At 40.2% G+C, this 24754-nt stretch overlaps 1 protein-coding gene across 2 annotated transcripts; it reads right to left on the bottom strand.

Annotated features, from left to right (window-relative positions):
• Positions 1–3734: 3734 nt before the first annotated feature.
• JHY (junctional cadherin complex regulator) lies at positions 3735–24668 on the bottom strand. Of its 2 annotated transcripts, none has more exons than XM_037409982.1 (9): positions 24600–24668; positions 23196–23622; positions 19920–20406; positions 14895–15005; positions 11700–12322; positions 10645–10924; positions 8640–8720; positions 7170–7295; positions 3735–4931 (listed from the first exon to the last, which is right to left on the bottom strand). In XM_037409982.1, exons 2-9 carry the CDS (start codon positions 23588–23590, stop codon positions 4728–4730), a joined length of 2307 nt encoding a protein of 768 aa, XP_037265879.1. In that variant the 5' UTR covers positions 23591–23622; positions 24600–24668; the 3' UTR covers positions 3735–4727. The 2 variants fall into 2 exon arrangements, 1 of the variants encoding a protein (XP_037265879.1); XR_005107816.1 differs by having other exon boundaries at positions 4826–4931; positions 8633–8720.
• Between the last annotated feature and the right edge of the window lie 86 nt (positions 24669–24754).

Genomic DNA, 24754 nt, shown 5'->3' with positions numbered 1-24754 from the left:
GTGAAGGTGTAAATAACCTGTAGCCAGGTCCAGCACGTCACCCAGGTATTGCACACCCTGTGTAAAATTATTCCTACAGCTTCCTCATTTCTCCCTGCTGGATGATGGAATTCGTGCAATTTTCCCCACTGGTTTTCCAAAGTGAAGATTCTGCAGGTGTGGGCGGTGCTGTGGAGCAGAGGAGGGGTAGGTGAACCTGGACAGGATGCTCACTCCTAAGCGTTGTAGCCCCCTAAACTGATGGCTTATGCTCTTCTTCCCTTCTGGTCACAGTAACAAACAGCGTCACCTTAATTAACTGCAACCTCCTGGTCGGATGGTGTTGCTCGGCTTTAAAAGTGGCTTATTCTTGTCTTGGATTTATTTTGTTTCTGCAGCATAATAAGCTTAGATGAAACACTTGTGCCTTGGGGTGGCTACAGCTGCTGACAGTCAGTATTCTTGCAGCAGTAGCAATACGTTGCACCTGGTGATAAAGGCAGGAGGATGTGAAGTGCATGCTTAAGAGAAGAGAGGGTGATCCCACAGTGGACTGCAGTGTCTCTTCTGCTTGTTGGGGTGGAGAGAGCCTTTCAAGGAAGAAGCTGGCTTTAACTCACCGATAATGAGGTAACTCTATGATACAGGTTTCTGAAATGCTAGGAGCAAAGGCAAGCTGACCAAATTTTGTGACTTGCTTTGTTCAGCTGTTGCTGAGACCACTCCACTTGCTTTCCTAAAGTAAAGGCTCAATACTCTCCAGTGTTGTGTATCTCATCGGCTTTGCTGTGACTGCTAGAACAAGCGCTTAAGTGCTCCTATGGCACACAGAAAGCTAGCTCTGTGGTATTACCTGCAGCTGCCCACTCTGCACTCACGATTATGCAAAGCTCTTGCTGAGCTGCTGGGTGCTTCTTTAGCATCTGCTCGATCCAGGTTTTTGGCTCAGTATCACTTCTGTTCAAAGCAGGCTCTTCGGCAAGGCAGGCTGCTTTAACTCACCCTTGCCAGCTGTCACCAGTGGAGATTCACCGCCTTTACCTGTTGCTGGGCTTTTGTGCATCTACAGCTCTTTCTCACACCACGCAGGCTGTCACCAGCATTGGTCCATTCTCCACATGCCTGCTTATTCTCACGCAGAGGGCACTCAGGTTTGGGCAATGTGCAAAATAATAATAAAGCATATTCTTTGTGCTATTATAATTTACTGTAGAATTTATTCCTAACAGGAGATGATAACGATCAAATCCTTGGCTTGTGGGCTGTTTGGACATCATAGCTTTGTTCATGCCTGTCCAAAGTATTCAAGGACTGCAGGAATTAAACATAATCCAGCTTGGTTTACAACGTTCATCTTTGACAGTTTGTCTTTAGGGATGTAATGATGGAACGCAGCTTTTAGGATCTGCCTTTCATAACACTTTTAACTGATAAAACAGTATGTTTCTCTCAGCCAGCAGCCTATGAGCCAGCTGCTCGTACCTTTTGTCAGATGGTGGTGGAAAGCTGACCAGTTATCTTTGAAAGCAACGTGATAGCGATGTTACTGCAGCAGCATTGCTCCGAAGTAGAACTGCTTGTGGGTCTTTGACCGCTGTAGTGGTCTCAGCTTCTACACTCCCTGAACCTAAAATATTAAGAAATGGTGGCACTAGGAAGGGCCCACCAGGTGAACGTTGAGTTCTGTTGGATGGTGTACACAAATACATTTCTGCCCCTGGGAAGGCAGCTTGTGCTCAGTGAGTAACACTGTGCTGTGCAATAGCTGTGCTGGAGCCACGGGACTCTGGCAGGCATGTTCTGCTCCAGCTCAATCTCTCCTTGAATGCTTAATGCAAAATCCAAGGCCTATTTCTTATTTAAATTCCTTGCCTTCCTAATTTGAAAGACATTAAGTTTTGGCCTTTGCTTTTAAGCAGATGGATGTTCATCATTTACTTGTATGGTCCCTTTTTGTGCCACTGTAGCTGCTAGGTGAAGGGAAAATTTGCATTAGTATTGAGGTAGATCAAAAGATTTTCTTTCCACATATGGTGCAAATGATGTCTTTTTCTGGGAGAGAAAAAAACCCCACCCCACAGCCCTATCCAAATGGTTTGTGAGATGACCATGATTAGTGTTTATATATATATATATATATAAAAAAAATCTATCCACGCTGCCCCCCAGATGCAGATCATTTAAGTGTACATGGCTTCTAGTTTAGTATGGGTTTAGTATTTAATTTTTTTCTAAAAGTTCATTGTTTTATTAACAAAAAAAACCCAAACAAAACACACCACCCACCTAGAAAGATCATCCTAATTTAGGGAGCTCTAAAAGGTAGTAGGATGACAGATAAGGAGGAAGGTGATCAATTAAAACATTAAGCATTTTGCACCACATGGACGCATCTGCATGTCAGCCAAATAATAAAGCCATCAGCTCATTTTCAGGGGGCTGTTGCCTACTTCAACTCAATCCTCAGATCAAAGAGAAAATGTCTGCTTGCATTTTCTAATCAGAAAAGGGATGCTAATTTAGGTTCCTTAATGTGTGGTGGTAAGAGACTTCTTCAATTAACTGAATTCTATAGCTCAGAAAATAAAAAAGGGGGATACAAAGGGAGTCAGGCTGGAAAGGCAGAAGTTCTCATTAAATCAAAGGTCCAATATTCATTACCTCCAGCATCTGGGGCTAAACACTAAACATGGAGATCATCAAAGGGGGTTTAATGGGTTAAATTGAGAATATAATCTAATTAAAATATTAGATACGAGTAAATAGCTCTTTGATATTCATCTGAAGGTTTCATTAAAATAGGTACTTGAGATTTGTATTAAGGGGGAATTATCACTTTTAAGCAGAAACAACAAGTTGAGGTTCCCTAATCAGAAATGCTTCAAAGTGTTACCATTTGGTTTAAAAATAAAAGTAGAAAAAGCAGCAACTGGCAGGGCATGGAAACGTTTACCCAGCCTAGCCTGGTGGATCATACCACAGGCATGCACACACTACGGGAAAGGGGCCAGTGCACTTCCCAAAGGTGAAGAGAAAGGAGGATGAGGCAGAGAATGCTCCTGTTCCAGAAACTGCTTTGCAACTTCCATAAGCAAAACATTTCCCCTGCAACCTGACCCACGTTCCCCACATGGGAAGACCTTACTTCCACCAAGTTTTCCCCAAAAAATTATGTACATCACAAACTTCCAGCTGTGAATTAGCCTAATTCAGCAGGTGTGGTGGGGGATTAGCACCTAATCCTAGCTCTCAGGTGGGTCAGGAGGGCTCTAAGGAAAGGAACACGGCTTTCTTCCATGATGGAAAGATGCAGTATTGTGGTCAGTTTTTTCCACATTAGGTTGGGAGCCTGACTGGAGATCCTGCAGGGTGTATTTCACCAACTAACCCACTGTCAGGAGGACTGAGGCATCCTGAGGACTGTAGGATCTAAGCCAAACTAACCCAGGACTCTATAAAATGAAAGGTATAGGACCTTTCCAGCAATATACGGCATACTTCCAATGCCTTGACTTCACACTAAACTACTGGAAAATTATTTTTCCTGTGAGATATCCAGTCAATGAAAACTGAACCCAGAAACGTGTTGGGTCTTACCCATTTCTATGTTTACTTTTAACAAAAGATGCATCTAGAAAAAGAGAAAGCCATTTCAAAAATACTCTCTTTTATTTCCCACCTTACCTTTCCATTGTTAGCCTCCTTTTAAGGAGACTTGAACTCTTCCCACCCCCACCCCCCCCCCCCCAAAGACTACTTCTCTCTCTTCTCCCATACAAAAGGGAACCTAATAAATCAGATAAAGTAATTACACATAATCACAAGGTTGTTGTTGTTGTTGTGTTTTTTTCATTTTAACTAGCTTATTTTCAAAGATATTTCAGTGTGTTTTCTTCAAAATTCCCTTGCTGTGTGTTCTAATCACATTTCATGTGTTGACTTAATTAATAATTTACTAAGTTAAAGAAATGGAACCATCATAAGAAACCCATCTGTTTGTTGTTATTTTTATAGATTTAATCTGTTAAAAGCTGTTTCCTCTCAAACATGTAGCTCTCAATTATCCTTAGTTACTCAATATATTTTCCAACTGCTTCTGCTTAATAACAGATTGTCTGCATGATCAGCCAGTACTTGTTTTGAATTTTCTTGTCCCGGATGAAGCTTCAAAATTTTGGTCTTGATGTGACAGCTATTCACTAAGAGATAACAGAATAACACTTGAATAATTAGTATTGTATCATTACCAACTGCTATGTTTGGTGCACACTTTTGCTCTCTTTCTTAATAGCAACAGATTATTTTTGGCTTTATTTCTGGGCAGTCTGCACTCCAAAAAGAGAAACATTGCTGATATTGAGATCATAAAATGAAACTGATGTTTATTTTTAATATTTTGTAGATATGCCCATATGTTTGATGTGTCTAAAAATGATCCAGCTGTGACAAGACAACAGCTGATTAGTCTGAAAGATGCAACTGATCAGTTGTTTTCAAAGAAAAATAATAATGGACATGACCAGATTTAAAATGCTACATATGCAACTGTTTAAGTTTTTTGAAATTAGGTATAGTATAACTGATTCTAAAATTTAACAATTATTAAAATGAAGGCACTTTATATTTCAGTGGAATAGTAAATCAATATGTGATGGTTGAATTGATGATGGTCGATACGTGATTGATACTCATAATTAAATAGTTCAGCCACTTTTGCCTTGAAGATATCCCTAATAATTCCAAAATACTTAGAAGATATGAAGGGTTCTGAAAGCAGCTACAACTTCCTTCTCCTTCTCGTGTCTATTTTGCAAAGTTTCCAAGGATGCTATCTGAGGTAAACTGTCTCCATTTAAAGTCCATGGCAGAACTCTTTCCTCTTTCACCTCTTCATTTGATTGCCTTGCTGTGAAAGTCTTTGGTCTAGGAATCTTCTTAGCATATTCCAGCGCCTAAAAACATGAAAATTGGGGTAAATTATTAAGAAGAAACGTAACCAGTATAGTATTTCCAAGAAAAGGTAGGTGTTTCTATGTTAAATTAGTAGTTCTCCTAATTCCTGATCTTGTTTCTGACTGTTCAACACTAGATGCTTCAGTGGCAACTGTAAGAAACCTCTGCAGTGGGCAAAACAACCCACCTCAAGGAGATTTGCTTTCTGACACTTACCACTGGAGGCCACCTTAAATACTGAAGCAGTCTTTTTTTCTTTAAAAAAGAAAAAGCAACACAAAATCTAGTAAGTTTATAACCTTGTTTGTTTGCTTCAGTCTCGTCAAGCTCTTGTCTTCAGTCATATCTTATAGCAGGGAGTTCTGCAGATTAGTATGACAAGGATGGAAACCGAGTGCTCCTATGACAAATTCTAAGGAATTGATGTATTGAAAGGCCTAAAATGCTAAAAAAAGTTTTGAAATGAAGTGTAAGTAATTGTTTTAAATTCTCTGGAACCTGATTTAACAAAATCCCTTGCCAGATTCCTTTTTGGTTAATTTCAAAGCTAACGCAGTTCTGAACAAAAGACTCCTGATCAAGTGAGGATGGTATTAGACACACCAGCCTTTAACAGGTAACTGGTTCAGGGTAAAACAAAGAATTGCCTCTCACAGAGTTCCCAGAGGTTCATTATAACCATGCATATTCCATTGTGACCGGGAATTTCTTTCCCGGTAACACCCAGTCTACACAGGACCTACACATGCTATACTGAGAATATGGATGGCAGTGTGAAATGAACCTCCATGCCAGTTCTCTTCTACTTCAGACACTCAGCATGTGTATATGCTGAACAAACGTACCGTGAAGCAAAGGAGGACAGTAATGAAATACTGACAGGGACAGTGTAACTTGAAGAACTGTACTTGCCACACTGGCCGAGCGTTTCCTTCAACCACACGCTTTACCAAGTCCCTATTTCAGTAGCAGTATGTAGGTAAACTTGCACGTGTGAATGTGAGATGTAGGTAAATACTATATTGTGCAGACAAGAAGTATGTAAGTTCTGCATAATTTGGCTTAAGTTCTACTGCATGAGAGACTTAACTATCAAAATTAAAAACGGGAGTAGTCAAGCTGTTGTTCTAGATCAGAGATGTCTCACTGACACTGAGCAGGGCCATGCTGAAAGAGCAATGCAAAGCAGATACTGTCAAATAAAGTGTCAAATAGTACAGGATGAGGTATGGAACCAGGAAGGCTGTCTTGCAGAGGGAATGGAAACAGTATTACAGAACTCCTGAATCTGAGGCAGCCCTGGTTTAACCTGGGACTTTTTCTGGTGTCGTTTCAGTCGCGTGTATTTGGCAACACCTGTTACACCTCAAGTGGAAATTGCATTATTTCACATTCTGTGTGAAAGAGTGCCTGGGAAGTCTTCTGAAGGGATCTAAAGCCCTTTAGATATCCCAAGAGAGGAGTTTCATCTCTTTGGGTTTATGTGAGGTTTGGAAATAAATGCAAGTAACTGATACTAAACTCCAAAACTTCTTGCTTGAAGCACGCAGCTCTCATTTGTCACCTTGGAGATCTACCTGTTAGTGTGCTTTCAGCACCAGGCAGGTGAGCTCCTGCAGAATGGATTGGATAAAACATATGCTATTTCCAGAGTTTTATTACTTCCTGCAATAGGGAAGTTTGTTTACGTATGCCACTGTCATGTAGTCAGTCATCGCTCATTTAGGCTATTTTTGAAGGCCAGTGAAAGCTAAAGTGATGTCGTATGGGCTTGAGAAATGAGACAAATTACTGTAGCTATGCAACTGAAGTGAAAAGAGTTTGTAAGTGAGACTGGCAGGCAGGTGGATAATAGACTAACAAGAGGATATCTGTGGTCCATTAGAAGAGTGCACTCTGTAGTATTGTGGCCTCTATCGCTGACATGAAGCAGAGCATATTCCTAGGGGGGTCCCACTCTCCTTTATTCCCATTCTTTCCACAGGAAAGCATCACTAGCTGTTTAAGTTGAGTGCTGGTAGCTTGGATGGAGTACTGCTCCGTTTCCATTTGGTATACTCTCATGAAAAGCAAGGCAGATGCATGCACTGAAGACTGCTGTTGGCAAAGAAATCAGCAGCTCTTGGCATACATCTACAGCCATACAGAATAGATGCACCAGTGAGGACCTGTGAGATAAATTTATGCTTTGCTTTTTCTTTGTGCAACATCCAGGATCTCTCCCTGCATGCTCTTACCTTCTGCCTTGACACTGAAGATACGACCTGGGGCTTTGTAGGTAATCTCTGAACTGAAGCAATGCTTTTCATATTGTGTTCCTTAATTTGCTTTGCATATTCCTTTTGTTGCTTTAACTTCTCTTTCTGACAAAAGGAAAAAAGTGTATGGTTAATTAAATGCCTCAGTGGATCCATCAATGAAACACTTTTTCCACCAGAGTCTTCCATTTACTCCTCTGTTGCTGTTACACCTGGCTATGGTATTGATCATTCCTCAGCAGAACACAACAGGAAACCCTGATAAATGGCACAGCTTTTTTAATCACTCTTCATTTTTAAGAGCTTTTTCTTGAACTGTATCGAGGATAGAGTTCAACAGAAATGCAAGAGGTGCATCTTTATTCTGAACGTTTCAATATATCTGTTCAGTTCTAAAATGGATGTGCTAATGCCTGTCAGCTTTTGCAATGACTTTTAAAACCTCTGTACTTACTTTTTAAGGCCCTAAATGACATCATTTACTTAGCTGATGTTCTCCATCTTTGTATTTCTGGCAATTCGTTATGCTCAAATTCAGCTTATATTTTTATTGTTATATTATTAGTATATATTATAGGTTCTTTTTGGTTCCAGTATAGTATATATTATATCAGTTATACTCTGCCTTGTCCCTGTTATCAGACAATGTTAATTATTTCCTTTCTATGCAATGATACCCCAGTGATACGCCAGGTTCCAGAAGTGTTATGACATTGTTAAAAAAGCAGAGAGTCCTGGGCTATGGACCACCGTGCATTCTAATTTCAAATCTCTAATCTGTTTCATTTATGGCAAGGAGGAAGAAAATACAAGGGCTTCTCAATGACTCCAAAGGGATGATCATTTTATCACTTTTCCTTTCCGTTGTCCTACAATGTTATATAAAAAATGCCACATAAAGCACCTGTTGTCAGATTAATAGGGTCTCAAAGCACGCAGGATGGAGTTGGTAGCATCCTAGACAGAGAGCTGCTAACAGATCTTCGTTATTGGCAAAGAACAGGTCAAATGACAGCAGTTCAGATCTTGTTCTGAACAATCTGTCTCCATTTCAACAGGGTAGTGTGCATCCAGCTATTTAATAACGGTGTTTACACAACTTCTTTTACTTCCACTACACAACTTCTCCTTTTACTTCCACTTTGAATGTTAGGCAAACCTACACTGGGAATGACAATGCAACTCAGTCACGTGAGTGTATAATTTACTGACGTGCAGTTAGCCACCTTGAATGTGGAACTACAAAATTAGAGAGTTAAAATTATCCACAATACAGTTGTCCCTCCTACTTCAATCTCCTCTTAGGATCTCAAACTAGACCTAGAGTCAAGGACATAACGTATCAGACAAATATAAGTTGCTCCTCAGCAGTTATTTCATTGCCACCCTCCCCTGCTTATGCTTACTTTGCATAACTGAAAAGCAGATCACATAATAGGGACTGCTTACTTTCTCTTTGATTGCTTCATAGTCAGGTCCGAGGCCTCCAAGCTTTACATTCAGGTTTATGTAGGGTTTTGAGCGACATGGCTGAAAAACAAACAGCAGTGACAGATTTTCCTTTATATGATTTTGTAGAGACCATAATTGAGGCAAGTCTTGTAGCAGACACACAGGATGACAGCAGGATTCAACTTGCAGTCACAGTCTTATCTCTGGCATGTCTCATTTTAAGGATTGTAAGTTACCAAAAAGGTTGAGTTAATTGCAGAAGTCAAATCACACTGTATTTCCTTTGAATCTAGGCTGGTAATTGCCAATCATCCAAATCACAAAGCAATTTTTTTTTCAGTCAAAAATTAGCTTTTGTGGGCTTTATTTTTAAACAGCTTAGTGACCCATTTGACTGTTATTAAAATGAAACTCCAAAGGAACTGTTGTAAGAGAAGTGGATAAAAGTACATGATTTTGGTGGTAAAAAAAAAAAATTAGACAAATGTTATTAGTAATAGTAACCTTTCTTTGTTCTCAAAACTGCAATGGAAAATTGTTCACAGGCAGCTGAAAAATACATGCCTTGTAGCACAGCAAAAGCTTTACAAGTACATAGGGAAGGCAGAAGATGAGTGATGGGTAATGCCATTTCAATACTTCATGACATTACTACAAAGATCCCAATACTTCCAGAATCTTTTTAATCTCTTTCAAGAACACCAGATTAATTTTTAGAAGTGCACTATGTTTTAAAAACTTGTCAGTGGAAACCCATCACGATCAGCTCTGTGGTAATTTCAATCTTAGAGTAATGTAGAATTAACAAGGAATTTCTATATGTGAAGAAAACATGCATTTCTTCAAAAGGCATATTCAAGCTAAGCTCAACTGCAGAGAAACTGATTCTGTGCCTTGAATTTTCTATTTGATGTTTTTTGTCAGTTATCCCTATTCTTTTGTGATATACTTAAACCCAACTTCAATTTAAGGTACTGCAAAGAGTTAATAATTTAGCTGTCTGCAAAAAAATCTGGGTTTTCTCACTTCATGCAATGAGTATGACTGCATTTGTTTATTAGGAAAAGCTAGATTTTTCTGTGAGACATAAACTGTCTTATTCTCTGTAGCATTCCTCACATATGAAACGTGAGAAAGCTACTGAAAATACAGGATAGAAACAATGGCTTGAACTCAGGGGAACAGAAAGGAAAAGAAATCTGCCCCTCAGTTACTATCATAATCCAGCTAATTCTTCTTAGAGGCATTCAAGCAGCAATACACAAACTGCCTCCTAGATGAAACACATGAGTAATTATTCCAGCTTAGTTTGTCTGCCCTGAGACTTGAAGCTAACTTCTTAAACATTTAATTTGTCATGGACACACAGGGATATCTCTATGCTGTTCCACTGCATCTGTGTTAACTGGTTATAGTATGAAACTGGACACACAGAAAAGACAAAAAGAACCAAGTTTTAATAAGGACAAAAATGGGATCATCAGGAGACTTGTAATACTGCTTATACTGTTAGCTTTACAAATCCTCTAAGTTTGTTGTTCAGTTTGATTCCCTTGGAAACGGAGAGATTTGAGTTGGATAGCAAATGAGCATGACCAGGATAATGGTTTGCTCAGATCTGAGGTCTGGCAACCTGCTGCTTTAAACAAATAGCTTTATTCTAAATCATTTTATCACTGGATAACTTAAAGGACAAACGCTGCTCTGTGTGTTCTTAGAGCTAATCAAGACTGAAAGTGACATAGGGAGAGGTGGTAGTGAACCACCTTGCTCCTTAGACTAAAATGATTTTAGTCTCTGTTTCCACCTTTGTTCCTGAGTTTTTAATGCTCTGGGCAAGTCAGTGTGTGCCAGTATGCTGTCTGTAACAATGAAGAAATGCAGGAAATTCAGTCCCCATTCCTTTTTTTTTTTTTTAAGGTCTTTTGATTATTAAGAAAAAAAATTAATCAGAGGGGGGGGAACAGAAATGTAAAACCATCCAGTCCGCATCTTTGCTTACCTTTTTGCTGAATTTAGGCTGTTTTTGCTTTTCCATTAAATATCCTTCTGAGTTGCTTTGGCTTATTTTCACTCTACTTCCTTCACCACTTTCTGGATCTACCTCTGAACCACTTTCTGTCTGTGGGATTGTAGGTGGATGTAGGCTGAACAACTGCAGGTCAGCTAAGTGAGCTTCTGTCAAATGAGTGATTTCTTGGTGATGTTGCTCCATCATTTGGGTAAACGGAGAGGTTGTACAAGGGGCTGTTGGTGAACTGTGAACCGAAGACTGAGAAGGCCTCAAAAAAGAGAGGGAAAAAATAAGAATCTTTATTTGAATATAGCAGATAGCTCAACAAGCATTCTATACTTGGAATGATCCCCCTTCACAGAATATAAACATGAAGATGGAAAGACACAGGTATTTCACAATGACTGACTTTGCTTGCACCCAAGTGTATGGAAACTGTTTAAAATAAATGCAAAAATTACAGATGGACTAACTTTCAGCCTGACACAAAGCTAGCCTAAGCCAATGAAAACTGCTTTTAAACAGTGTTGGATCAGGCCTGCTGAGTACTGAAATAATTGTCTATGTGAAATAAACCCTTCATTTTTATCACAGCAGGTGGAATTCTACATAACTAAGGATTTTCACGCCCTTCCCCACGTGTAGTGAGCCAGATGGAATGATGCTGGATAGTCACCCTTCAAGGCAAGTTTGGATCTAACTCTGTGCAGCTAGCAGTAGAATTATTTGATGTACAGTGCTCTTTGCTATCTATTTTTTAAATTTCACCTTCTAGCCTTTCAGAAGGAAACTTTCAATTGTGGAAAATTCTATGTGCAAGAGAGCCTGCAGTACAGAACTGCCCTTTGCCAATACCATATTTAAAAATCAATAGTTACAATGAATCTTAAGCTAGTAGTAATCCGTAGTGGCAGGATAGTAGCAAAATGATTTTATACTTTGGACTTGAAAATATTTTCTTGTCTATTTTTATTTTTTCTGGGCATCATAGTGTTACAATATTATATCCTTACCATAAACTACTGATAGCATAGTTCTGATACCTTTTATCCACATAAATGTGTCTTTTGCAATCCTGAAGTGATGCTTGATCCTTCACCAATTCTTGGAAATTGGCATGAAAAGTAGATGAAATATTCCTCTGATGTGGATGTGCTTGACCATTGGTACTGTTATCTCTTGCAAAAAGCTGCACACTGACATGGTTGTACAGATGTTGCTGGTCATGTGGAAGTCCATGTGGAGAATGATGCTGATATTTCTTGCTCTCCTTGCTGGTATATGCTGGAGTTATAACCTCTGCTGGGTTAAATCTATGTAATGTTGGATGAGAAGGGTAGGTAGATGTGGTAAAATCCCGATTAACAGTGTGCCTTGAATTTGGGAAATTATTTAAGCAAGTATCTGAATTTGCTGCTGTATTCGTGTCAGGGTCAACAGAATGACTTGGATACAGCCTTTTCTGCAGTGCACCGCTGTTGTCCTGCTCCACTGCCTGCAGAGGAGCAGTCCGAAATCCTGATACTTGGTGGTGCCTGTGGTGCCAAGACTTTGGTTTTGCTGGCCTTCCTGTTGGATGTTGGCTGTCATTCCTTGGGAAAGCTCTCTGTCTGAGACTCTGGTTGGATTTTATTTTATCTCTCTGGGAGGACTTATTTTGGTGATCCTAAAACAAGTTATCAAAAGTGGGGTGAATTTCAGTGGTTGCTATTTTATACATTCATTAAGATCAACAATATACAAGTGTATGGGTAAGTTTGACTGTCACAATGCCTTTCAGGTACCTATTTCTTAGAATTCTACAAATTAATTAACTGATGTTTTGACTAGATTACATCATGTTCTATGCTTCTAATCCAGGGCAACATTCTTATTTTAGACAGCCTTTAAATAGCTGGCCAGGTTACAATGAACCTGAGTTCTGAACATGTATTAAACTCAGAACATATGTTAATGTGGCGCCTGGAACAGCCCTATCTAGGCTGGAGTACATAATCACCTATCACTTTAAAAATCAGGGATGTATGGAGCCAACCACCCCTGTTTAATGTACACTCACAACTACAAAAGGGTTATAGCAATGTTTTACACAACTGAATGAGTATCACTATGGAAATTAGTTTTAAAAGTAGCTCTTAGCAGAGAGTGAAGTGTAAAAGAAAAAGCATCTGTGTCCTGAAGTCTAGTACGGTACGGAGAACAGTCTGTGGCATTTGTAAAGCTTCAGGTTTGGGGTTTTTGAATGAACAAAACATGTCCTGATAGAAGGGCCCTTAAGGAGACCCAGGGATAGCATTGGTCCTTCATGACTACATTAACAGTTCTTTGATGTCCTGATGAGTTAGGCCAGTTTGCACAAGTTTGATTAGACCCATCAAAATCACTCCGTGTGTTTGTATCCTGTCTCAGTAAACTGTGCTCGTGGCTAGACCAGGTGAAGGCCTGACCAGACTTAATCTGAAATTTCAATATGTAGGAACCTCTAGCCAAGAACCAGAAGCAGAGATACTATTCTGGTGATGCACAGACAATGCATAACGCTGCACCAAAACTTTCCTTAATGGTCTGAGACAAATTCTGAAGTGCTATACTATAAAAATGGTTCCTTACAGATACAGACCATATATAATAAATGATGATGTGGTAAATATGGAATGAGGGAGTTTTATCCGAATGAAATGCAAAAATAGGTGCCCTTCAATGCACAGGACTACTTGCTTCTAATTCAGTAGACAAATGGTAGCTCAGTGTCAAACATCTAGAGAATATGTTTCAAAAATCAAATCTATTGAAAATAAACAGTACTAAATTTCAGGAAAAGATGGCTATGTACACACTATTAGACTGGTCCGCAGTAGAAACACTGATGTCAATGATTTAAAATACGTAATTTCTAAACCAAACACTCCTCCCTGCCCTGTACGCTGCATAACATTATCCAAATCATAAGAAACAATTTTAAGAGTTTAAGCACACCAGGACTACTGTCTTGAGCTAAACTGACATACTCTAAACCTGGAGTCTATCTAAGATCTATCACTTTCCAATTACAGCATCAGGTGTTGCTCATTTTGAGTAAAGACAGGGCTTCCCTTCTAGGGAATACACAAATGCATTCTCAGTCCATTTAATCTTTGTCAGTGCTAAAATCCTCCATTTCATCCTCCTGTCTCTCTAGGGTTCTTTTGTTAGCAACACTTGCAATCACTACATAGCACAAGCACTCAGAATAGCTACTTAATACCTACCATTAAATACACATATAGACCAGCATGTTTTGGCAAAAGCTTTAGCACTGGGGAATCCTGACTCCTGGTGCCAAGATGATGATTTGTTAGCTCAACCTCTGCAGGTTAACACTCTGGCATACTGTGCCACTGGTAGAAAGCATGAATTGCTGCCAAACTGGGACCAGGCCAATGTTTTTCCACTTAAATGGAATGAGCAGCCCTGTAAAGTATCTCCTTCGTTCTGAAATTCTGTATATAAAGCACATCTCTCACAATGGACAGCAGTATAAAATCTTGTTTGTCCTTTACAGAAGTGCAGCTTCTGTTCTTAAGTGAACAAAGAGGAATTTAAACAGTCTGCCTGAACTACATCAAATACTTTTAATACAAAGAAAGTAATCAGGTTTGCCAACAATAATTCCAGTTGGCTTGAAGTTCTGGTTCTGAAGTTCTTGGTTTTTCATCAATGATGATGACCTGGCCTCTTTTATTGCTCCAAAGACTATCCTGTTGCATTGGTTTGAAAGACCAGCATCAACCAATCTATAGACTCATGTGTATGGAGGAGGTCAGTGCAACTTTTTCTGCTGGTAACATTTTCTGTTTTATGGTAACCCCTTGATGTTCATGGGGATTTTAGGGGACAAGTAATGTTAAGAGTAGTAAAGTTCTTGCTCAGAATCCTCATGAACCATCAAACACGACCACGTACTAGTTTGTGCTTTTACATTATTATCAACCAAATAACATCCTAAATAGATAAGATTCCTTGAGCTAAGAATTTCTTGGCATTCTCGGTGTCTATTTTGATTTAAAATCATTTGGTATACAAAGCAGCATATGCGTTACATTTTGGTGATGACCTACTGATATCTAAGGATTTCTGGTCAGTAACTGGTACTTTAAAAGTACTCATTACTTTAAAAGTAATGAGATTACAGCTTTAAATATTCAAACTTCATTGCTTGTACATATATATTTCAATTATCACATTTATCTAAAAGGAACCTTGAGCTGCTGTGCTTTCAGGTACCATTTGTCTTCAGGCTCCATTTTCACAGTCTGGAATGGCAGGACACTCTGAACGGGTTCCTCATCAACTGCTTTAGGATCTGTAACCTAAAAACCAAGGATGTTTATAGCCATAGCCCAAGCACATGAAAGGATTGAAAAGTTCTTGAGGAAATAATAATTTTCCTCCTGTTAAGGCTAAAATGCTAAAATTAGCCATTATATAATAGATAACAAGAAAATGAACATCTAAAAGAGAAAATTAAAAAGGAAGTAAAAAACCCCATTAACAGTGGTGTGGTAGTAGGGAGTATTCCTTCTACTTTAAAGAAAAGAGGAAAAGAAAATTGCAGGAAGTATACAGCACAGCAACCTACTTGTAACTCTCAAACGTCTGGCCTCCTCCATTTATATGAGAGCCAGTGGATGTACCTAATAACAGAAAAGCAACTAGAGAGTAGTTATTGCCCAAGCAATCGGCCCGTATACCAAGACATTGATGGATGACACACACCATAATAAGGTCTTGAACAATAGAGTCACGCATAAAAAGATGGCAAAACATAGTAACATTGGTAGAAAAGTACAAGGAGTAGCTGCAGAAAGAGAACATCTAATACACATAGCCTGGCAACAATCAAACAGCTTGTGCAAAATAGCAAGCCCACAAACAAGCAGAACATCTTCACAGTTGTGGTACCACAATGGCTAGAAATCAAAATTGAGCAATTTTTTGAGGGTGGCTGCTGGCACTACAAATTTCAAAGCCAAGCGATACCCTTGTAAATATAGCAATACGGAATTTTTTTCTTGAAAGCATGAAACTTTTTCTGTTCTCTCTATAAAACTTCAGGAAAACCAATACTTTTTAATTGTTTATTTATAGTTGTGTTGTCCTAAACTATCCTATTAAGCACTACAGTAGATGTGGCCTCAACTAAGCGTGCAGTTAGACAGTCTTGCTGTAAAGAGACTACAGCTAACAAGGTGCTGGACTCATGCTTGTGGTAGAAGTACCTATGCACCGCTGCAGTGACACTGGCTAACACAGGAGAACTTGCACTGAGGGGATATTTGTGACCAAGAGAATTATGAACTGAAAATCACAACGGTGAAATCAGTGTGAAGGAAGTGTTAAAATCGTTCTGGGGAGCTAAGCCTCTCATCTTTGGAGGTGAGAGATTAGGACAACTAGGAAAAGGTAGGTTGGGTTTATTCTGAGTTTTCAGGTGATCCCATTGCTCTGAATGGCAATACAGATTGTATTAGTTGTGAGAAGTTCATAAATTAAATGTTTCCACACAGGTTTCCTGAACTGTGGATATATACAGCTTTGCAGTCAGTAAGATGTTTTTGGTGGAACCAACTGACTCACTGTATTGATAGTTTACTGGGCAGGTAAAGCATACTTCTACATTATCTCTTTGAAAGAGGAACAGGACACAACCTCTGCCAGCATTTTCTGTGAACTATTCTATTAATACCAATCAAATTGAGAAAATGATCAAATGAAATTGCATTTTGAGAATCATAAGCTGTGTAATGCCTATTCTGTTAAATTGAGGCCCATAATTGCTTCTCTACTGAAAAGATACAACAAAGACAGCAATCATGGCATGTCATTATCCCAGACTAGAAAACCGGCCTTTGCAGTGAGGACTTCAAAGGCCTGTGGTTCTCGAATTGCATTTGGCTGCTATTGTTGAAGCGCAGGCAATCTTGATTAGGTGTTTACACTGAGGTAAGGCGCAGTGCACAGAGAGTCTGAGTGCCTTGGTCTAAAGCCATTAAAAAATTGTACATTATGTTCCTTGCTTTGAAGTAAGGGGCTTGTAGGTAGGAAAGCAACTCATATTGAGTACAGCTGAGCTAGACTGGGCCACTACTACTCTTTCTTTTTCTCTCTCTCTCTCTCAGAAACTCTTCATCAGGTTCTTAAAGAATCAGGCAACACTGCAAAGAACTTGATGCTTTATAAAATGCTATATAAATTCGTAAATATACAGCTCGACACACGTTTATGTTATGTTTTGGTACATGCAGCCTGCTCCCTGTATGCACAGAGATAATAGCTGTAAATCTTGCAAGAACAAGGCTGCAAATATTTTACTTAATGTCACATCAATTGAAAAAAGCTGTATGCAAAGTACTTACATCAGCGCAAACACTATGTCATTACCGCAGTACCTGACAGCCAACAGTGATCGTAACAATAAAAACAGCCTCAACATCCTGCAAAGCTCAGAATAATCCAGTTTAGGAAAAAACAGTATTCAGAACATGTTTGATTGCTCCAGCAGAAGACATGTGGCTTGTTTGCTTCTTCCCATACTTGGTGGTTTTGCGCTTTTGATACTTTTTTCATGTGAGGTGACCAAAGCTGGCTCCTGGGCCAACTCTGGTCAACAAGATGCTTCTGTCAGGCCTTCTTCCCCACCCCCCCCACCCCCCCCCGCCTCCAACAAGATGGAGTAATGGATGTCTTGATAAGAACAAGAGAGGTAAGTCCTTCCTGTGCCTAACTGCAGCAAATACAAAGGTAGCTGACAGTAGGTGGTAATGCTGTTGCGGCTGTATCAACTTGTGGAGAAAAGAAACACGCTTTTCTATATGCACGCTGCCTGGCTCCTGTTATGTCACAGCTCTGCTGTCCCCATGGCTACTTCAGCAAGGTAATCTTAGAACGTAGCCCTGATTTTAACAGATTGTTTTTTTCTATTACATATCTTTGACTAATGTCTATACAATGAAGTCCTGATCCCTGGCTCCAATACTTAAGATACGAAACATTTTCAGAATTCCCCAAATAGTAAACATAATTATATCAACACAGCTTTAATTATCATCAATCTACGCTAATTATTTTTCCCATCATCCAAATTATAACTGAAAAAACCAAGCGCTCTTAACAGCTCTGTTAGAAAAAAAGCTTGTCCACAGTTACGCTCCTTGTAATGTAGTTGGCAGATGCCCTCTAATGCTGTGTCAATTGTTCATTAGCCTCAGAAAACGTGTCACTTGAAGCAGAAAGTCTCTGTAGTTTTGCAAGTTAAGAATTTTCTATGCTACAACTCATGGAGTCATTCAATGACTCCCCCCTTCCCATTATGCATAGTAAGTAGCAAGTAAAAGCAACAAACTCCTGTATAATCGTTCATTAGGAACTGGAATTACATTTCCACTTAATCCTTAATACAAGCTGTCTGCCATTTCACAGTCAATCCTAAGAAAGCTAGGCCTTTCAAATCCAAGTACCGTATGTGACCCGTACCTCCTGACTGATTTCAAATATAAGGTTTGGTCCAGCTGATAAAGCAAGTATGGGGAAAGGGTTGTCTGACCACCCAAACCTAACATGTATTTCTTGGATATTCCTACATGTGTGGCCCTAAATAACAGTGGTAAGCAAGAGCATGCATGGCCCTTGAAGGCAGCGTGACCACAATGTGTTTTCTGGTTCTTAGACTCAACTGCAACTTCATATACACTATTTTGTTATAATCAATGTGGGTAGGAAAACACTAACACAGCTTCTCAAGCCAAATGGTGACATCAAGATTTCCTACTGCAGTTAAAAAAACTGTGTGTTCTGCTATTACAAGCAGAATTTGAGTGGCATTCCTCAGGGGTCAGTATTGGGACCAGCACTGTTTTACATCTTTGTTGGCCACATGGACAGTGGGATTGAGCACACCCTCAGCAAGTTTGTCATCAACACCAAGCCGTGTGGTGTGGTCAACAGGCTAGAGGGAAGGGGTGCCATCCAGAGGGACTCTGACAGGCTTCAGAGGTTGGCCCATGCAAACATCACGAAGTTCAACAAGGCCAAGTGCAAGGTCCTGCACATAGGTTGGGGCAATCCCAAGCACAAATACAGGCTGGGTGGAGAATGGATTGAGAGCAGCCCTGAGGAGGACTTGGGGTTGCTGTTGATGGAAAGGCCAATATGACTCTGCACTGTACACTTGCAGCCCAGAAAGCCAAATGTATCTTGGGCTGGAAAAGCAGCATGACCAACAGGTCAAGGAAGGTGATGCTCCCCCTCAACTCTGCTCTGGTGAAACCCCACCTACAGCACCTGCGTTCATCTCTGGGGTCCCCAACATAAGAAGGACATGGATTTGTTGGAGCAGATCCAGAGAAAAGCCATGAAGATAATCAGAGGGCTGGAGCACCTCTCCTGTGAAGACAGGCTGAGACAGTTGGGGTTGTTCAGCCTGGAGAAGAGAGCACTCTGGGGAGACCTTGCAGCAGCCTTCCTGGTACCTAAAGAGGCCTACAAGAAAGCTGGAGAGGGACTTTTACAAGGGTATGTAATGAAAGGAAAAGGGGGAATGGCTTTAAAGTGAAAAAGGGTAGATTTGTATTATATGTAAGGAAGAAATTCTTCACTATGAGGGTGGCAATGCACTGGAACAGGTTGCCCAGAGAAGTTGTGGATGTCCCATCCCTGGAAGAGTTCCACACCAGACAGAGCTTTGAGGGTCTAGTGGGAGGTGTCTGCCCATGGCAGGGGGGTTGGAACTAGATGATCCTTAAAGTAGCTTCCAACCCAAACCATTCTATGATGCATTTGCTGCATTGAGCAAAACTTGAAATACACTATTAGCAGAGATAACCATTACCAAATTCCTGTTGGCCAAGCAGAGAAGAATCAGAGGCAGCAAAAAAAGACCCAGTGATAAGGTGTAATGTAGATCCCATAGGAAGGAAGACAGCATTTCTTTAGCATCAGGATTCAAAAACAGTGGGGGAGCACCTCTGTGATATGCTTCATGGCTAAGAATGTATGTTGCTTAACTAGGCTTGTGACAAGGCCATCACTGGGCTTGTGAGTGACTGAGGACTTCTCAATTGTTCCATAAAGGGTGAACAAGATTTTCATTGGAAATCGTGAGTTATCAGTTGCATGATAGACTTAAATCCACTTACCTCCTCTGCAAACCTGATCATGCAGCTATTTCATCTTAACACTAGACAGTCCTCAGTTTATACCAATTAGAAAACATGAAAGCTACCTACCTGCTCTTGAAGAGCTTCTTGCTTTTTACTGTGTAACTGAAGATAGGAATTTATCTTATTTGAACGTAAACCTAATGTCCGTTTATTCTTTTCCACAAAGTCTGTTTTTGCTCTGTGTGGCCGATCTCCTTGAATTTGAAGAGAAAAAGCACTGCCACATCCACTGGGACTATGTTTGAAATGACAGCCATCTGCAGATTCCTTCCCTTTGGTATGTAGCCTAAAAGTTTCAGTGCTGACCACAGCATTTGGTTCACGAAAGCTTAGTAATTCTGTGCCAAACTCTGAGAATGACTCTTGTGACTTTGCGTCCTGTTGATTCTTCTCTTCTGGGGAGTCACTGGAATGGAGGTAAAATGAATCTTGTGAAAAATCTGCACTGCTTCCTCCAGCAACTTGACATGCTTTTTCTGCCTCAGAAAATTCTGTGTTCTTCCAATTAGGATTATATCTTAGGCTGAAGTATTTGTCTACAGACTGTTGTTTCCTATTTAAAAAAGAAACACAAAATGATTTTTGTATAAATTCTACATTATTTCAGTGTGCAATTTGAGCCAACAAAAGTCCTGCAAATACGGTCAACTGAATTATTTCCGTGCATACCATATGGCTATTTGTGGGATCAGGATCAGTTTAGCAAATGTTTTTTTAGTAGAAAATTTAAGCAGGACCTCATTTTCATTTTTAATTTTCATTATCAGTGAATGATAAACTGGCCTAACATTCAGATCACAGTAGAATGCAATCTTTATCCTAAATTTAGCATAGAAATCACAAGTACTAGTAGAATCAACTAAAAAATAAAAGATATATTGTACTGCTGCTGTTGATTCCTTTCAAATTATGTAGCATACAAAAGACAGTATGTGCTGCTCATTCTTCGAAGACTCTGCTGTGTCAAATAAAAGTGGTAATCCTGGTAAAATCACCCTCTCAATAGTCAGTTTGAAACTGTCTAAGCAAGAACAGCCTACAGCTCTGTATTTTTATTCTCTCCTCTCATTCCTATGAAACACCATGATGTTTCAATAAAAAATTCTCTATGAAAGACTTAAAGTTCTCATTTAAAACCAGGCTGTAATTGAGGTAAGTGTAGGAAAACATAAATCAGAAAGTTTTGTGGGTTTGGCTTTTTCTTATTTTAACAAATGTCCAAACCATTGCTCTGAAGCGCATTTGTCATAAAGCAAACTAAGATGGTCTGCCTCAGAAAACCCACAACCGATTCTGTATTTAACTGAACCTGCAGTATAGTCCTGGTTTCTTGGGCACTGGCAAATAGTGAGCCTTTCAGAGTGACACAGGCACTGAAACCTGGCTGACTCTTCAGCCCCGATTAACAGAAATGTACTGATCTGCTGGATTCTCCAAACTGTGGCATAGTCAGAAAGGATGATAAATGTTTTATGGAAATGTTAATATAACTAAGTTACATGCCTATGCCTATATTTCAAGTGGCTCCTAATAACAAAATAATCTATTTCTCTAGCAATGCTTTCCATTTCAGGTAAGCACTGGTTCCGTGGTACCCTGTACACTAGAGCTTAGATGATTTACACTGGTGAAAACTTTATTATTCCTAGTTGTCATACACCACAGGTAAACAGAAATAGGTGACCATATTTTGAAATGAGTACAGAAATATGTGATATAATTGCAATGATTCAACTAGCAGAGTATAATGCTAAAGAGTTCTATTGTGCTGAAATGTGTGCACAGCAGCTCAATTGTATTATGCAGGCCAGGTCACCGCATGGGAACAAAATGAGTGTGAAGAGCTCCTTCATCTCTAATCATCTGCAGACAAAAAGTGCATCTTTTATTCCTTCCCCCAACTTGATATAAAGGTTAGATGGACTCTGTACTCATCAACAAAAGTGTTGTACGTAGACAACAGATGCAGCGTTTCCTCTTCAAATTCCGAGGTTAGTAATGGATGTAGAGAGGGGGTTTCATATGTATATGCTGTGATATTTGCTCCGGTTAATGGACTGTATTTGAGTACTTACTAGGCTAAGTTCAAACAAAATAAAATCAAATTTCCATTTAATGAAGAGCCTCACATTCAGCATAGTATTCAGTCAAAAAAATTACTAAAAATTAGAGCATGTTTCTAGTACAATTAACATCATTTGCACTCACAATAAAATATTCAGTAACTGGCCATTTTGCTTGTTGTGGAGGTGAATAAAAGCATGCTATTAATCATTTAGCCTTCATTTGTTTGCCATTTTATTTTAAGCAGACAATTAAATTGAAACTGCACATTATTATTACTTCAGGTTTAATTTAATCCCTTTAAACTTGAGAATTATTCCCAATTTATACAGTGTTAAGCCTTTCATGCACACGACAGCAAATTAAATTTTATTTCATGTACCAAGTTAACACTTTCTAAAGAGTGTTTAAAGGGACTAACCCTGGAAATCTTAATTTTAGATTTATACAGCTGTAAGAGCAAAACTGCATTTATTCAAGCCATAAATTTCTGCCTCTACAAGTGGCCTGGCTTGCTCAGCACAGGTCTTTCTGTAAGGAATGAAAAGAGGATGTTGGTGCTGGTTCTTGTGTTCTCTCTGGTCCTTTTTCACAGCCCAGCTCTAGAAACCCTCTAGCCCATGATCTCAGAGCTGCTGCACCACCTGAAGTATGACAGTTACACGGCAATGGTTGTCTATTTGAGATGGTAGCCAGCACATACTGCTAAATATTGTAGTGCCTAGTCCACAGCCCATTACAGTCACTGGACTCCTTCCACTGACTGCAGCTCCAGATCAGGTAGACAGCAGAAAGAGGGGATCTACACTGAATAATTTTTACCAGAATAAACTGTAGTTAAATGCTTCCCCGTTAGCTTACCCAGTAATGTTTAAGTGTAGGGGTTAGCGTGTATCTGTTCACCACTTCCTACCTTCTTGCCTGCCTGTTTTAGAGGTGGCTAAACAGGCACACAGCGTTCACCTCTGCATGCAGTGTCTACAGCCAGTATGTGGGGAGCAGGTCTGTGAGGGATGATTTCTTTTCCATCTCACCCTCCTACACCGGTGTTTCAGTCAACATACAGTTGAGGCTATGTTGACTATGACAAATGGGTGTAATAATTATGAATGCAGGTGAGATGAAACAGTGCATCTGCATGGAACAAAGTCCATAGGTGCTCTTAATAGCACTTTGGCAGTATAAATTGGCCTTGAAGATGTCACATATATTCTGAAGAACGTAAGGTTTTGAAGTGTCAGAACTATTCTACTCATCTGCTAAAATCCTATGCCTTACCTTCCATTACCATCATTCTTTTGTATTCCATGTGTACATTGATTTGTGTCATACTCTGCTCCTTCTTGTTCTTTTAAACTCATTTGCTCCAAGCTATCTTCTTCTAAGCTGTCATTCTCCAGCTCATCAAAATACCGTCCTACCAGTTCTTCATTTTCATGAATCCGCTGCTGGAGTTCTAACTGATACTGTCTCTCCTGAACAAGGCTTTCTGAGTCAGACTCTTGGGAGTCATGCAGACTTGATGCAAAGGCCCTTTCACTTACAGGTGGCGTTTTCCAATTCACAGGGTGGAAATCTGGTTGCATGAGTACGTTTTGAGGAACATGCTTTTTACTCATGTTGCAAGTCTGTGGAGAAGAAACTGAAATATACTTCTTATCTGAAGAATTCATTCTGTGTTTTGCACTGATGGTATACACCAGCTCTGTATTTGGAAAACATGAGAGTAAACATAAAAAGGCTGTTCACTCTATAATAATGACTATATTTGTTAAAAGCTGGAATTGTGGGGAGTATCATTTGGCTTAGGCTCAGAATTTGAACTTCTATAGTTAAAACAATTCTTCATTCTCATCTATTACACTGATTTCCTTTAAGCAGTTAATATCAGGTCCCTATACAGCAAATGCATTACTTACTGCTATGAAATCTACCTTAAACCATTAGTGCTAACAAAGCTAATAATGTATAAATAGCTTATGAAAAAGAAAATGAAGCTACGACACAGCAACAACATTCTGTTAACTTTTGAGAGGTAAAAGAAATTTCGTATGTTCTCTTCATTCAACTTCATATTGTCTTGCCATTGTGAGCTACCAGCAAGAAAGTGACAGAAGAGAACACAGCGAGAAGAACTGGAATGCTTCTTAAATTAGGAACAGAGCTTCTTTTAATTTGATTGCATTTAAATGCTCTTAAAAGTCATTTGCAGCACCAGACAGAAGTGTCTGGAGGGAAGGGGAAAGGCAGAGTTTTGTGAAGAAATGTACATCAGTGAATTACAGTGCAGTGTGCACCAGTTTCACTTCAGTACCTGAGCGGCTGTTAAGATATGGAAATGCAAAATGTAGTTTCTGATTTTTCAGGGCTAGCACTGCCTGTTATGCCCTGGCCTTTCACACCTAGGGGGCCACCTGCAGGGCCGACAGGAGGCTGCAGCCCGGACCGGAGGGCCTGGCACCGGACCGGAGGGCCTGGCACGGGCAAGGCCCGGCTTGCGGCGGAACCGCCTCGCCGTGAGCCCACCGAGGGAGGCGAGGCCTTGCGTGCAACCGCGTCCCTGGAGCCTCTCCCCGGCCTGACCGCAGGCCTTCAGCCCCCTGAGCAAAGCCAAGCTGGGCGTGCGCCCCCCGGCCCCCCACCCCACCCCCGAGGCCACGCCTCGCCCCCCAGCCCCCTCACCCTCTCAGCCGGCTCAGCCCCGAGGCCTCGGCCCCTGCCCCGGCCCGTCGCTATGGCTGCGCCGGCGGACGCCGCGCCGCACCTACCAACCGCGAGGGAGCCGGGGGGAGCCCCCCTCCCCCCCCCACCGTGGGGAGCGTGGTAGCGCCCGGGCC

The sequence above is a fragment of the Falco rusticolus genome, chromosome 16 (assembly GCF_015220075.1).
Source record: "Falco rusticolus isolate bFalRus1 chromosome 16, bFalRus1.pri, whole genome shotgun sequence".
NCBI lineage: Eukaryota > Metazoa > Chordata > Aves > Falconiformes > Falconidae > Falco > Falco rusticolus.
This window is presented reverse-complemented; position numbering and strand designations above follow the sequence as displayed.

Excerpts from the sequence above, each read along its gene's own strand:
- JHY (XM_037409982.1), bottom strand. The coding sequence starts at position 23,590 with ATGAATTCTTCAGATAAGAAGTATATTTCAGTTTCTTCTCCACAGACT. Across the intron at positions 8,721-10,644 it reads AGCCTAAATTCAGCAAAAAG|CCATGTCGCTCAAAACCCTA; the intron begins GTAAGCAAAGAT and ends TTTGTTTTTCAG. Across the intron at positions 4,932-7,169 it reads CTTCAGTGTCAAGGCAGAAG|GCGCTGGAATATGCTAAGAA; the intron begins GTAAGAGCATGC and ends TCATGTTTTTAG.